The sequence below is a fragment of the Atta colombica genome, unplaced genomic scaffold, assembly GCF_001594045.1.
Source record: "Atta colombica isolate Treedump-2 unplaced genomic scaffold, Acol1.0 scaffold100, whole genome shotgun sequence".
Lineage (NCBI taxonomy): Eukaryota > Metazoa > Arthropoda > Insecta > Hymenoptera > Formicidae > Atta > Atta colombica.
The window spans coordinates 844,173-860,690 of record NW_017259185.1 but is presented as its reverse complement, the minus strand read 5'-3'; the positions used below and the strand labels follow the sequence as shown (position 1 = coordinate 860,690).

Genomic DNA, 16,518 nt, shown 5'->3' with positions numbered 1-16,518 from the left:
ATATAATAATATTTTTAATATAATAATATTTTTTTATTATTATTTACTTTAAATATTATTTATATTATTAGTGTATATAAACGTTCAAGAATTAGAAATTAATGCTTACAAATACAAAAAGCAAGATGTAGGAAAGGTTTTTCGAAAATGGATATTAGAATTGAAGTAAAAGAACTAATGAAAATACAGCACAGTATGCACAACTTAATAATCCAGATATATTTCAGTTTACATTACTTAATTGTTCGGCTCTTTTGCATCTTCAGTGAACATGCATACAGAAGAGCATAACATAAATTTAAATCTCTCATTGAATTCAAATGACACGTGCATGTCTAAAAAGGTTTTTATGATGTTTATTTCAAATAATGTTTTTTTTAAATTTTTATGTTGTCTTACAAGTAGATGCAAGAATTGCGAAATACGAATTGAAATGACCAAAGGAAACGAATTAAAATGATTAATTGAATAGACTAAAAGAATATATTATTACCATTTTGTTTTATTGAAATAACTTAATATATATTATTCATATGTCAATCACATATGTTAATACTTTTGAAGTTAACCATAGAGACTAATCATGCTATAATGTAGAAGTTCGTTGGCTGTACAAAACCCAAGCACGCTTTATTTTTTAAATTTATTTAAAAAAAAACTGAATAAGAAAAAAGAGAAAACATGAATATTATTTATACACGAAGTATATTATATAAATATTTATATTTTATTACCAAAAGTTCAATTATCATTTGAAAGCCATATATATGCAAAGTATCCAAACTAGACTGAATATAAAATTAATACCAATATATTTCTAAAATTTATATTTATATATTTTATTAATATATTTCTAAAATTAAAGAATACACATTTTGTGAAATTGTCTACTACAATATCTACATTGAGAAAAATAATGTTGTTTTAACAACATTATTTTAATTGAAAATAATTTTGTTGATTTAACAATAGTATTAATGAAACAAATAAAATTTTATTAAAACAACAGCATGCCGTATTTGTTTCATCAATGATATTTTTATTTTGTGTGTGTGTGTGTGTGTGTGTGTGTGTGTGTGTGTGTGTGTGTGTATGAGACTCCTGTATATGAGAATAAAATGAGAAATCAGGCAAAGTAACGCAATTGTTGGAGCATAAAATATAAATGTTAATCAATGCAGAAAATTGATTGCATATATTTCATAAAAATGCGAGAAGTGATCAATTTTTTGCATTGATTAACATTTATGTTTAATCATGCTCCAACAATTGCGTTATACTTTCATTTGCCTGATTTCTCAGGATTTTTAATTAAAAATAATATTAAACAATATATTATAGGACCGTATATGCGTGATAACACAAACATACAACATGGAAATCAAAGTTTTAAACAGTCTAGATCTTAAATGCTTGTATGATTCTTGTGTGAATTTATATACTATGTATGTAATTCCTAGAAATGCGCGCTGAAATGATTTTTCGGTCTTGAAAACTCTATTAAACTATCGCAGTAATATCACAAGTTAAATTTGTAAAAATTTTTGATGCTTATTCGCATCTTTGAAATCTTAATAATGTTGAATAACATATTAAAATCTGTAAATAATTAATTCTTATTGCAAAAAATATTACTTCGGTCGAATTCGTACGAGTGTCCTTTAGACTACCAGGCAAGGCAACAGAATGCAAGAGATCTGGGTTCGTCTCACGGCCGAAATAATATTTTTTTACAATAAAAATTAATTATTTACAAGTTTTAATATGTTATTCAATATTATTAGGATCGTTTCAAAGATGCGAATAAGCATAAAAAATTTGTTAAATTGCTAGTCAATTAAAGTTACAATTAAGTAGTTAATTAAATTGCTAGTCAAAATAGTATTAAGGCTTTAATTTCTATAGTTTATGTTAAAATAATATTGTTATGTTAAAATAATATTGTTGATAAAATATCATTTTTTCAATGTATCTATCATGCAAGATTTATAATAATTTATTAAAAAAATATGCATAGAAATCCGATGTCTAATAATAAGAGTCATAGACGACGGTGGAGTCTTAAGTGAAAAATTGACCTTTCATAATCGATTATTCTCCTTATATTTGACTATATAATTGATCAATTTTCTATGACTTAAGATTCCACGATCATCTACGATTTCTATATATCCCGCATTAAATTGAAATGCAGTTGTTACAATAACATAAAAACCTAATGCAATTCGTCTCCTTATAATATCTAAGCAAAGTGTGAAGAAATAATTTCGATAGATTTATAAAGCTAACAGAATCAAATCAGTAGAATCAAATTGGACCTATCGGAATTTTTAGTATTCACTTTGTATGTATCATATTATATTATACCATTATAATAATTTTGTACTGTTGCCATTTAGAAAAAAATCATAGTACAAATTTAATTCTATTGATTTCTGATATTATTTTTCTCTTTTTTTTTTTCTTTTATTTTACATTAATCCTGCCAGCTTAATATTAAGCTGTCACGATTTTTTCCGAAATGGCACAGTACAAAATTATCATTAATAGTTAGCAATTTAGTACAAAATGAGTACTAAAAGTCCGATTTGATTCTGCTGATTTAGATATGCTAGCTTTATAGCTAATTTCCACCCTTAAAATATAACGCAAACTGTATAATATATTGTAGTACAATATATCGTAGTATTTCACAACCCTTTTCTCACCTATTCCGTAACTACTTCTTTTTCTTCATAATAATTGTCTTTTAAAAGTGATTCTTTTTACAAAATCGCAATACAATAAAAAATTTAAATAGGCGTAATCATCGAGTAGCTCGAAATGTAATTTACTTTCCTTTTAATCAATAACGATGAAGTGATGACTTTTAAATCATTTTTTCTTGTAAATTGTTGCAGTCATTTGATATTTTATGCTTTGTGTCAGAAGTTTACGGTTCATAATAAAATCTAATTGTATATAAGCGTAATTTAATTAACTATGTAAGGTGAATGAAAAAAGGTAAAAGGGATGAATGATTTATTTTTAGACGTCGTCGACGGTTTATTAGCATCGCAATACTCGGCGGCGATGGTGGTGGTCGAAAGCACTGCTTATAAACGACTGCGGATAGACAGCAGATCAGTTCGATGTTAGTTTAGTGAAAAGATTCGATCGTACATTCGTGAACAGCGTATATAAGGTGGGTGTTAGAAGAGAAGATGAAGAGAATTAAACCGAAAAACAATCCAGCTGTCGAAATGACCGATCATTGAATTAAGCAGAATATTCTAATAAAATACATTTTGCTTGATTCTTTTCGTGCCTGTGATATAACATAGTGGGATTGCAGGATGTATCAATTTTCTCAGTCCACAAAGGATTTAGAGTCTTAGTGCTTAGCCTTAAAATAATAGTAAACCCGTCTAATGATACATATTATTTATTGCGATTGTAGAAAAAAGTAATATATTTAATTTCGAAACGACTTTCGAGCGTGAAAAGTTTGTCATCAAGTTTTAGGGAGAAGAAAGAATGTGATTTTTTTCTTCAAACCAGTTTATTCTTCATCGATTTTTTTCATGTCTCTATCCTGTCTTTAAAACATTTTCTTTATGCACAAAATTTGAGAAGTTTGAATTGCCAATAGAGAAGATAACAGATAGTTGAAATCCTCCGATTATTATTTTTAACACTTTAATTACCGCCCAGATTTTTGGTCTTTGATATCACACTATTATTTTGTATCTCTTTTATAAAAATAAGTGTAAATTGTGACTTAAAATTTGATATCTTTTAAAATATTTGTGGATTTAAAATATTTGATCTATGTGCATAAAAAAAGATACACGCTGCATTGAAGAGATATATATATATCATCTTGCGCCGTGTATATACATAGATATTTATCTTTTGCCGTGAATTCGTAATAAATGTTTATACAATATAATTTTAAGCCAAATTTTCTGCTGAATTAATAGGCCTTTTCAAAATTCCTTTTCAAATATGTACTATGTAAAGTATTCTCAATTTAGATACAAATACTAGCAAATAAGAAATGATATATGTATTCAAAATGTTATCTGCAATCTAAATAATTTATACAGGGTGTGTCTAATTGGAATCTCAATCAGATGAAAATTGATCCAGTTTTGAAAAAGAGTTTTCAATCTTTAAAAGTGTATGTGCGGTGTGTGTGTGTGTGTGTGTGTGTGTGTGTGTGTGTGTGTGTGTGTGTGTGTGGGGTGTGTGTGTGAGAGAGAGAGAGAGAGAGAGAGAGAGAGAGAGAGAGAGAGAGAGAGAGAGAGAGAGATATCATTCTTTAGAATAACAATTCACTCTCAAAGTTTTAAAGAATATAGAGTACGCGATTTATGCTCACAATTTTCATACTAAAAATTAGTCTGATTCATTAATGCGTTAACGACATTGATATATACATAGGCAATCAAAATATGCATAGACAATCAAAATTGTTGTATGCATCTATCCTGACTCCGTGACTTTCTGATTTTTTTTCTTTTTTCTGCAGTATTTCGTGTTTTTTGAAAAACATTAATTAGATAAATTTTTTAGGAAATCATGTCAGCGGCTGAACCGGAAATAATAGCTGGGTCCAGTGTCACCGCGGCGTCTAATGATCTATCATCGTTTACTATTTTTCTGTCTCTCTTGATACCGGCTTTGATTCTATACTACATCTACTTTAGAATTTCACGCCGCCATATGATCGAGTTGGCGGAATCACTCCCGGGTCCGGAAGGTCTGCCGTTAATTGGAAACGCACTATTGCTCCTAGGAAATTCGGACAGTAAGGCAATAATATAAAAATATAATGACGGAGTAAACATATATAAAATTCATATCCTAATTCGGTTATTTAATTTAACTCAGATTATTTAATCTTAGATAAATCAATCCTTTGATCTCAATATTGGTCCATCTCAAAACTATTCTGATTTTGAAATACATCAACTCTAAAGTTAATTTTACATTTTTGCTGAGTAACTTTTTGAATTATTTCCTCATTCTTGCTATAATAATCGAGAGTAACAAAGGAAGTTCTCATAGAGTAAAAGCAGTTTAGATCGCGTTAATAGATCGCGAATATTCTAAATCACGTCAACTATCACCGTTAATTCCAACGTTCGCCATAATTTCGACATTGAATTAGAAGTTAATTTGATGATTACATATCTCCTGTGTATCTTTCGTGCTATCTATTATTAGGCAGCATTGATTAGTTAGCTTAGTTAGTTAGATTATGGATAACGCCAGATCAAGTGGATTTGCATCGCGCAACTGACACGTTCGTGTAACTTCCAATTATGCATCCCTGTGTCTGTGTTGCAGCCATATTCCGTACCTTATATAGAAAGTCCTTCGAGTACGACCAAATTATTAAAATCTGGCTCGGACCAAAGCTGCTGGTTTTTCTTATGGACCCGCGTGATGTCGAAATCATCTTATCTAGCCATGTCTACATCGACAAGTCTGCTGAGTACCGGTTTTTCCAGCCCTGGCTCGGAAATGGTCTCCTCATCTCTACTGGTGTGTATTAACTACTTATGTGTATTTAACTACTTCCTATCGATATCTCGGAGTTCGTCGTTAGTGGTAAAATAAATTTTCCATTTTACGCGTAAGAATATGCTATTCTCAAACTAATAATTTTCATTTAACTATCATTAAAGTCTTATTAACTATCATTAAAGTCTTATTAACTCTCATCAGAAGGCTGGGGAGAAGAGAGATATAACAGTGAAAAACATCTTACGCAAAATCTCAATCGAAAGTTATAAATGTATGAATGTGCCTTATTAACATGCTTTTTTGAAAAATTGTCTTCGTAACGTAAAATGTAATAATAAAAATGGTAAATGACTCTTTTTTGTGTGAGAAAAATAATGACAATACACGACAAAACGGAAAATGTTCCGTATATTTTTCCTCGTTTTGCGCTTGGATGTTACGTTCGGAAAATATCTCCTAATGTCGTTCAGTTTACTAGTATGAAAAACTTCATATAATAATTTTGAAGTATTATATTGCAAAACAACAAAACAATTATATAAGATTACATTTATTATTTATATAAGATTACATCTTGATAAAATTTTATGTAGCTTCATTTCAAATGTTAATGATTTTTCCACTATTCAAATTTAATTTATTTCAGATAATTCAGAGATGAGATTAAATTTAATCATTCATCTGCAGTTGAATTTCAATCAAATGTCTTTTCTTTTTCTCTTATTATCTCTCTTTCGACTGTTTCCAGATTTTTCGGATGAGAACCATCAATTTCTAATTTATTTACTAAGAAAAAGATATTTAAAAACTTATTTATGAGATATTAAAATTTGTGAAATATAATGTTTATTTTACTGAAAAAAAAATTCTTATTTTTTATTCGTATTTTTTATTCGACGAAATTAAATTTTATTCGTAGCAAAAAATTATTTATTTTATGTTTTTCTACAATTAATGAGAGTATTTTACAAAAATATTTTCATATTCAGTTAAAAATTTTTTCACCTACGTATCATTTTATTCTTGTTTAACATTAGGGGATAAAACAACAAGAGTAAAAAGAAACCTGGATGCACTCGGATGAACGCAATCCTCAAAACAGGTTTCTCTTTATCATCGTAAACGAACAAAAACGAAGAAGTACAGAATGCGCGCAGACTCGATGCAACAACGATCGTCGATTATGCGCCAACTTTTATCGCCGACTTTCTCGGTATCGCGAGTGAAGGTCCTTTTTCTCATTGACGGAACTCTCGCGCCGAGGTGTAACAGCGCAGCAGCATATACATAACATGCATGCTACCACCTCGGTCTTAATTCACGCGCCTCGTCATGACATCCGGCAAAGGCGTCATGCATACCACATATCTCTTTTCTTTTTTTTTTCTTCCTTTTCCCTCTTCCTCCTAGATCACTTCGCGTGAGTTTGTTTAACCACTAACGTTGTATAACGATCATATAATTCAGATGTTGTTGTATGACTTCTCGTAACTGCATTTGCCTTGATCATGCGCGCGATCAAGTTTTGCAATTCGGTGAAATGAAAGAGTAACTAGAGAAAGTAAGAATTGCTCTAATAGAACAAAAGGTCAAATAAATGAAATGTTTCTTCATACATAAAATTAATATCTTCTGCACAAATATAATTTAAGAAAGAAAGATAAATGATGAATATAAGACGTTCTTGCTGAAATTGACGATTATGAAACAGGATATCTAATCTATCTATAATTTCAGAAACTGATTTGTTGACAAGCTAATATACAATTATTCAGTACGCGCGAAATTGTAGACAATGCGTTTAAATAAATGCTCAGCGAATCATTATCTCCTTTTCTTACAGAGAAAGTCGATAATAAAAGTTGGCACGCAATCGACGATCGTTGTTACATCAAATTGTTACGCACGTGCATGCATTTTATTTCAGAAAGGATGATTTTGTTGAAAATATTTAAGACTTTAATTAGAGACAGATCTGAAAATAATTCTGTAAGACTATTATAACAATTAAGAAACTCAAGCTGATCACTAGAATGTCAAAACTTTTACAATGTTTTTCGTTAGGCTTTAATGGAATTATTTTGATGGTTCATCAAAATTATTTTCAGATTTGTATTTAATTAAATTTTTAGATGTTTATATATTTAAAACCATCTAAAATACAATCTTAAAACATACATAAAGTAAATAAATCATTGCCAATAAAGTATCATAAATCAATCACAGAACAATATTAGTATCTTAAGATATTACTTAAAATGATTATTTAAACTTGTAGTGAGAACAGATTTTGATCGGTATTCATAAATTTTTTTATATTTAAGATCCATTTTAATACAATCTACAATATATTAAAATATATCTTAAATACAATCATAAACCTGTTATGTACAAAACTATGTTAGCGTCTTAAAATTAATTAAAATAAAAAAGCGTCAAAGTTAGATATTAGATTAACATGTATATGTATTTTTAAATAAATTTATCTCAGAAACTGCGCGCTGATTATTTTCGGTCTTTTAATACAACCAATGTGAAATATTAATAATTTCTCCAAATTTAATCAGATCTTTAATGTTATTATATAACATCTGAAAAAGAACTTATTATAAAAAATATTAACTCTTTGTAGTTGATTTACTTAAATAAACTATTTGTAAACTTAATATTACGTAAGATGATTTTGAAATAAGAATCGGAATGAACAACCTTCAAGATCAATAGATTTGTTCCATATATTTTTTTACATAATAATTCAAATACAAGCGATACATATATGACACGAGAAATCATTTTTAACTAAAATATCACTTATTGACATGATAATGATTTTTTAATTAAAAATTATTAAGAGTTCAGCATCAATTTATCACAAATTTATAGTCAAAAAAATGTGTCGAATAATCATCATTAGAATTTTTTATGATTTTATGAAATCATTTTAACTTAATGTTATCTTATTACGATTTTGTGTTTTAATATCTGGAGAGTCTCGACGCCTATGTGCATGGTATGTGTCGCACGAGACAACGCACTTGCATTTAAAAAGAGCAATGCGGGGGAGAGAGAGAGGATGGAGAGTGAAATGCAATCAGTCCGAGTAATCCACGAGACGCAAAACAGGAAGGAAATTTGCACGCGCGCCGGTGCTTTCTCTCCTTAGCTCCGTTTCCCTGCGCACATATGCGCGCATCGCAGTCTTTCTTATCATTGCACAATTACGACGATCTCTGTCTCTCCGGGTTTGTTCTTTATCGCTGCACTGAACTGCACTTTCTATCTTGCTTTCGCCAAATTTCAAAAGAAAGGATAGTTTTGTTGAGGATTAAATTTAAAAAAAATTTTTAATTTAATTAAATTAAAAAAGATACAACAGATCTGAAAATAATTTCGTTGAATTATCAGATAATTATGTAAAACTCTCAAACTGGTTGACTGAAATGTCAAAATTTGTTACTCATCATGTTTGAGATTCTTATGTAATTATTTTGAGTCCAACAATATATTTTCAGATTTAGCTTTAAGATTTAGCTAAATTTTTAGATACTTCAGCAAAAACATTCTTTCTAAGTGTCTATTTTTATTTACTCAACAAACGAAAATGGATTAACATGAATTGAAATGGATTCAGATTTTCAGAAATATTGATTCACGAATGTTAAAATGAAAGCTTTTCAATCCTGAATGCATTTTTATTCATTTATAGGAATTGCATAGAGCATATCTCTATGCCTTTCAATCTAAAAATAATATTAGATTTTCTGTGCATTGTGAATACTGTTCAATTCAAAATGTTCAATAGGAAATGCAGTTTTTCAATCTAACTGCATCCAATTGAATCTAACTGAATTCAATTGAACTCAATTAAATCCAAAAAAAATATTCGCTATTTAAAATTCGGATAGAAAAAAATTTCAATCCATTTTAATCCATTCTCGTTTGCTGAATAGTTCAAATATAAGTGTACTTCAATATTTATAGTCATAAAGTATACATCTTCTGTCTCTCTCACGCGTTGTAATGCATTATCTTGCTCTTTCTCTCTCTGACTCTTTCTCCCCCGCTCTTTCTTCTTCCTGCTTCCGTATATTCGATAGAAAGTCTTCAAACACGGACCGAATACAACAGGAAGGAGGGGGGGAGGGAATGGAAATTTACGTTAAAATTACATACATCTCCATGAAATATAAACTCTTTCTCTTTCTTCTCTTCTAATTTTGTTCCACTATTAATATTAATATTACTGATATAACATTAGTTAATACGTATTGTCTGTCCAATTTTTATTTGTTTTATCACGTGTTCGTCACAATAGAATTTTTATATTATAACAAGTATAATAAAAGATTGCACATAATATAATTAGAAACGAAAATTATTAATTAAATGCAATCTTTAGTGTTACAAAAACACCATAGATGATCGTTTATATAAAAAAAAAATAAAGTGATTACTTCTGGATTAATAATAATAATTCTAATTCGTCTCGCATCATGACAATTCGCTGAAAATATTCAGGATGAATCACTTCAGATTCGATCACAGCAAAGAAATGAGGACTTTTGTTATTTATAAAAAATAAATTGATAATAATGATTATTACAGGTTTAAAAATGATTTATTACAGGTTCAAAATGGCGCGCTCATCGCAAATTAATCGCGCCGACGTTTCACTTAAACGTACTTAAGAGTTTCATCGATCTCTTTAACGCCAATTCGCGTGCGGTGGTGGAACGAATGCGTAAGGAAGGCGACAAAGAATTCGATTGCCACGACTATATGTCCGAATGCACCGTCGAGATCCTTCTCGAGACTGCCATGGGTGTCTCCAAGTCCACGCAAGACCGAAGCGGCTTCGAATATGCCATGGCTGTTATGAAGCACGTATTCAATACGCAAATTTCAGATTTGATGAATTTGGAAATAGAGACAAAAAAGAAAGACATCGGGAGTTGTTTTATATTTATAGTTTATTTTTAATCGATTTTAATTGAAAATTCTCTGATCAACATATTCCCAGCTAGGTTTGACTTTTTTTTGTATCTACAATATTTTGAATTTATAAGATCTTGGAAGTTTCTTTTTCTTAGAAATTTAGATTTGTAAAAGAACATTATCAACAAGTTGTAAAATTTTTTATGCAATTTTATTCCTTGAAATATTTGAATATTTTCATGTTGAAGAAATATATAAAACGGATATCTCATTACTATCTTATCGTTATGTAGGATGTGCGATATTCTCCATCTGCGTCACACGAAAGTCTGGCTCAGACCGGACTGGCTGTTTAATCTTACGAAATACGGAAAAGATCAAATCCGTTTGTTAGAGATCATCCACGGACTCACAAAGAAAGTTATCGCACGCAAGAAGCAGGAATTCAAGAACGGCAAACGTAATATCATTGACGAGTCTACGCAAAATAGCAACGGCAAGACCACTAAAGTAGATAATTTTCAAATTGGATAATTTTCAGAAAAAGCTACATTGAGCGATGGACTATTAACACATAATATATTGTTCTTAGAGCACATCTGTGGAAGGACTTTCCTTTGGACAGGCGGCTGGTCTAAAAGACGACCTCGATGTAGAAGACAATGACGTTGGTGAAAAAAAGAGGCAAGCTTTCCTCGATTTGTTGATAGAGGCCGGTCAGAACGGCACTGTGCTAACAGATGAAGAAGTCAAGGAACAGGTCGATACTATTATGTTCGAGGTGGGTCGTGAGATATGACTCAGACTGATATTCATAGTCGATTCTTATATTTAAGGCTGGCTTAAGATATCATAAATCCATCAGAGAAACGCATTATTTCAAGACATTATTTAAAATGATCTTGAAATAAGAACATAAATATTAGCCTACTGACTACTTTGAGAAGATCAAATTGTAATTAATAAGCTGTCTTAATAATTAATAAGTTCTGTCATTCATTTTTATAGGGACATGACACAACCGCGGCTGCATCCAGCTTCTTCTTGTCGATGATGGGCTGTCATCCGGACATTCAAGAAAAAGTTATCCAGGAACTCGATGAAATCTTTGGCGACAGCGACAGACCTGCGACCTTCCAGGACACACTAGAGATGAAATACCTCGAACGATGCCTCATGGAGACTCTTCGTATGTACCCACCTGTCCCCATCATCGCACGTACCATCAAAACAGACTTGAAATTGGGTGAGTTCTTAAAACTGGAATGCATGAAAAGAAGGCAAGATGAAGTATTATCGACTTCTTTTCTTTTCTCAAATAATTTATTATATTTCTAAAAAAATTATACAATTGCTATTTCAGTATCGGGAGATTATACGATCCCAGCTGGGAGCACGGTGATAGTAACGACCTTTAAGATGCATCGGCAGCCAAACATCTATCCGAATCCGGAAGTTTTCGATCCCGATAACTTCCTACCGGAAAAGACCGCCAATCGGCACTATTACGCCTTCGTGCCGTTCTCAGCTGGACCACGTTCCTGCGTGGGTCGCAAATACGCTATGCTGAAGCTGAAGATCATCCTGTCTACGATCATGAGGAATTACCACGTCAAATCAGACATCAAAGAGTCTGATTTTAGACTTCAGGGCGACATCATCCTCAAGCGCGCGGAGGGTTTCAAGATCAAATTGATGCCGAGAAAACAGGCAGCCGTCACCGCTTAAAGCTGTATCTCTTTATAACATAGTTAGATAGAGGATTTAGGAAGATGAGGAGGCGAGCCGCGAATTTCGAGTCTCGATCTCGCGATGGCCTTTTTTCGAGGAATCGCATCTTATACGCGCACGAGTAAAACAAACGCTATGAAGTTACATGTACATGTTATATATTATTGATCCTATCATTGTATAACATACATTTATCAGTTATATTTATCTCGTGCATATATAATAAATCGCGGCTCTTATCGAGTTGCAAAATCTGAGAACCGACTATTCCTCGTTCCCGATCACGCGACTGAGATGAAATGAAAGGCCGGCTCAAAGATGTGCAAAAACGTGACTTAGGAACATTCGGGAGACAAATTCGAAAGGGCTTTCCCGGAGAACTATCGAAAGCTAATCCCGAGATTACAGAAGCAACGACGATCAAAACTCTCGCGGGAGTCCGATCAGGGGAGATGGGGAAGGTTAAGAACGAACTGAAGGCGATGCTTCCGATATTAACGTCTTCAGAAGTGAGAAGGTGCTTTATTTTTTTGGAATAAAAAATATATCCTCTCTTTCAAAACGACTCTTTTTTTTCCCTACCAGATTCTTTCGTTTTACATACAAACACATCGAATAGTATAATTAATGTAATTATAATAGAAATTATAATAGCAATTATCACAAGAATGATTTTATTAATATTGAAATCAAAAGTGGGCTGAACTGAATTATCTCTTATTTTTTCTCTCAATTTCCTTCTGTTTTTTTTGAGGTGCCTCATCGCGATGCTTATTTATACTGTCATTTATCTCAATTATCCTTTCTTTCTTTTTATCCGAATTGTAAATAAAATATAAATGTTCCATCAAACTCTTTTATAATCGATATTGCTCTTTCTTCGAGTAGATTTCATTTATTACCTCACGAAGCGATCATTGACGAGCTCAAAGAAGGCAACTATGAGGAATCGATCCAATATTTGAAAGAATTATTTGAACTCGACGAGGAGATTCGTAGGAAGGCTGATCCTGGTACTCTAATATGGGAGAAGCCACGCTTAAAGAAGAACAAGAACGCAATGTCGCGCTTAAGGGATGGCTTGATCATTGTCGAGCAAGCCAAAAATGCTGGTGAGAAAGAAAATTGATGTATACACGGAACGATTTGTTGAAACGTTTAAAAATTTAGCTAGATATACAGATACAAAAATAATCAACAATGACATAATTTTGGAAATAATTTTCTGAGTAATTTGAACAATAATTTTGTTGAAAAATATTCAAGTTAATTACTAGAATATAAACATTTTTTGCAACATTGCTCATCATTCTTGACTTTTCCACATATATAATTATTTTGATGATTGGAACAAAATTATTTTCAGATCTACATCCGGCTAAATTTTTAAATATTTCAATAACAAAACCTTTCCGGATAGAATCATTAATATTCATTTGCGAAACACAAGAGTGAAACCATTGTTCTCAATAACAATTGAAGTGAGAGGATCACACACAATCGTGATGATAATTCCTATATTTGATCTTTGACATTTGAGACGAAAGTACGATGTACAGAGTACGAGTATGATTATTACGGTTAAAAATTTTCTGAATAGGAGATTATATTTCTACGGCTGCAGAATTTCTAAATATGGCGCTATCCTTTCAAGCAATGATTTGGGAATGGTGGTGGGTGGCAGAGCGACTTTACCGTAGCGCTCTGGAGAACGCTGAATTAATCGAAGACGATAACCATCAGATGAGCACCTTCGTACATTACCTGTACGGCCGATTTCTGTTCGAACAAAGTTAGCGAAACACATTATATGCAAATTAGCAAATGAATGGCGGGCAAGTGTCACTTCCTGTTCACTTTCTATATAAATAGTCACAGTTTCAATGTTTTTTTCGCAATTAATATACTACGTTTCAATATGCTTGAATTGAATATTTATTAATAAAATATTTACATACGTAGTATATTTGCATATAGATTATAATAGCTACATTAAACAGAAAAAGCAACTTAGATATTATAATTTTGAATTATATCTTTACATTGATAAAAATAATTTTATCTCATTTCGATCTAAAAGTATAATTAATGTAAAGTATAATTAAAGTAAAAGTATAATTAAGTTACTTTTTCTGTTAAACGTAGTCGATCATTATAAGTCAGTATTATAAATTAATATCAATACAATTACATTCACGTGGTGCAATCAGTACAAGATATGGCAGGATCGCTATATCACTTAAATATCGTACATAAAGCGTCTTGGAAGAAGTCATGGAATGCGTCGAAGATAACTGGTCGAAAAGAAGAAACCATCTTTCGAGAATGCAACGTGCTTCTATACAAAGTATTACTGATGCACGCACAACAAGTCGGCTGCGATCAACCGGATGTCGCTGTGAAAGCATGCACCGAAGCTCTCGCTCGAGCGACGGACTGTAAGCTGTTTTTTAAAAAAAGAAAGAGGAATAGTAAAATATTTACCTATTGAGAGTTATACCACTTCAGGATTTTGTTAAAATGTTATCCTATTATTTCAAGTTTGGTTCTCTCGAAGATCGTTAAATTCACTGTTTTCACTGTATCAATTAGTCTCTCATTATCAGTAAAATTCTTGAAAGTTTTCTTGAAATTATAAAAGAAAACCTTATCCTACGATATCATTAATCAGCCTCACATCCGCAGCTGGGCATTACGAATACATAGCGAACGTTCTATACGAGCTGGGGATAAATCAGTTGCGATCAGGCGATGTGAAACTTGCCTTCCAAAACTTCTCCAAATTCCTGGCGATAGTTAAGAGACTTTCGGACCCAGAGAAAATATGCAACGCGTACATGATGATAGCACTTGCATACAAGTTATGTGTCACGAAAGATTAATAGAATGATTAATGTGGAGAACGTCGAATAAAAAAATTCCAAAAATTTTTTTACCTATGTTTTATCATCGCACATGCGCGCATTTACTATGCGATCTTAATTTCGAAAAAAACGCGAATTTTTGACGTAATTCTTACGAGCGATTCATATTTGTAGGAATTGAACGACGATGTAAACACGGAGAAGTATCTCCATTTATTTATAGTAAATGCAGTCGAGTCTGGACTTACGAGAAAAGCGGCACAGGCACACTACTGTACTGGCGAGCATTTTTTGAATAAGGTATAAAATCGTAAAATGTTGGATAACAAAAAAGGGGGAGAGGATAGAAATGACAAGATTATTGAGGAATATCTTATGTGAGAAATTATTACATTTTCCTGAATTCTTATGTTGTACAAAATGACCCATCAGAAACGCGCTGGTAACGATAATGCCTAGCATATACATTTCACATTACATATACAGATTTGCTTAGAATTTCAGAAATAAAAATGCACATTTATCGATAAAAGAGCGTTCTGAATACGGGCCAAAATACCTTAAATATATACAAATTATTACATATCCGCTAAGTGATCAGTGTCGTAAAATATTAATAGAATATTTCCTTGGAGAGTTAACAATGTCTGTATTCTTTTTAGAGAAAGCTAGATATTGCAACCTTTCATTTGGAAAAATCTTTTGAATTGTATAACAAACTCGGTTTATCCAACGATGCTGATAAGGCGCGAGCCCTTGCCGGAGTTTCGAAAGGCTAGTTATATACTTCTTCAACATATAAACTGTAATATGAAACGCATTTAAAATGCCTTCGTTTTTTTTAACAGGGCAAGAAATCATCGATCAATATATCCATCTTGTGCAGCAGTGCGGAACCGCCGATCCGAAAGCAATAACGATGCTTTGTCAATGGAAAAATCGTAGAAGCGTTTTTTGGACTGAAAAAAAAGAGAAGAAGCTACACGCTGGTAAGAGACAACATTTCGTAATCAACCAAAATTTAAATAAAATCTCAGAGTTTGCCTCTTGCAATTCTTAAACATATTGAATACCGCGTCTTTATAATATATCACAAGTAACTCAATGCAATATTATCATACATTTCAGAAGATTCAGAAAAATTTGCTCAAGGAAACTAGAAGTGACGTCTCATAATGTGCTTTCAGCGATTTGACATATGATTTTTTGTAGTAAATAATATAATGCATCAATAAACATTCACAATTACATCAATGAATGTCTTTATAAATAGCATTCTAGTATTACAGTAAAGATTAAAATTTAATAGTTACAAATTTATTATTATAATTTTAAAATAAAAATAAGTACTCTCGAAATTAAAAAAAACAATGAAAGGATTAACGAAAACAATTGAAAGTCAGCGCCTCCAATAATTCGCAATGTTTTTTTACAATCCTTGCACATTGTTTACGATCTTCAGTAGTTTTTTTAT

General features: G+C 31.5%; 2 protein-coding genes across 2 annotated transcripts in view; both read left to right on the top strand.

The window, feature by feature from the left end:
- The first annotated feature begins 3,099 nt into the window (after nt 1-3,099).
- Nucleotides 3,100-12,437, top strand: LOC108685985 (cytochrome P450 4g15). The gene is made up of 8 exons (XM_018191008.1): nt 3,100-3,184; nt 4,558-4,792; nt 5,335-5,532; nt 10,142-10,394; nt 10,743-10,959; nt 11,042-11,230; nt 11,458-11,695; nt 11,813-12,437. Exons 2-8 carry the CDS (start codon nt 4,564-4,566, stop codon nt 12,175-12,177), a joined length of 1,689 nt encoding a protein of 562 aa, XP_018046497.1. The 5' UTR covers nt 3,100-3,184; nt 4,558-4,563; the 3' UTR covers nt 12,178-12,437.
- A 14-nt stretch (nt 12,438-12,451) lies between these two features.
- The window catches only part of LOC108684556, a 5,371-nt gene continuing 1,304 nt past the window's right edge, over nt 12,452-16,518 (top strand). The window contains exons 1-8 of the mRNA XM_018188949.1: nt 12,452-12,697; nt 13,069-13,292; nt 13,781-13,972; nt 14,358-14,618; nt 14,866-15,059; nt 15,219-15,344; nt 15,707-15,818; nt 15,893-16,033. Coding sequence (XP_018044438.1) covers nt 12,480-12,697; nt 13,069-13,292; nt 13,781-13,972; nt 14,358-14,618; nt 14,866-15,059; nt 15,219-15,344; nt 15,707-15,818; nt 15,893-16,033 — 1,468 coding nt within the window. The 5' untranslated portion in view covers nt 12,452-12,479. The remainder of the gene's footprint in view (nt 12,698-13,068; nt 13,293-13,780; nt 13,973-14,357; nt 14,619-14,865; nt 15,060-15,218; nt 15,345-15,706; nt 15,819-15,892; nt 16,034-16,518) is intronic.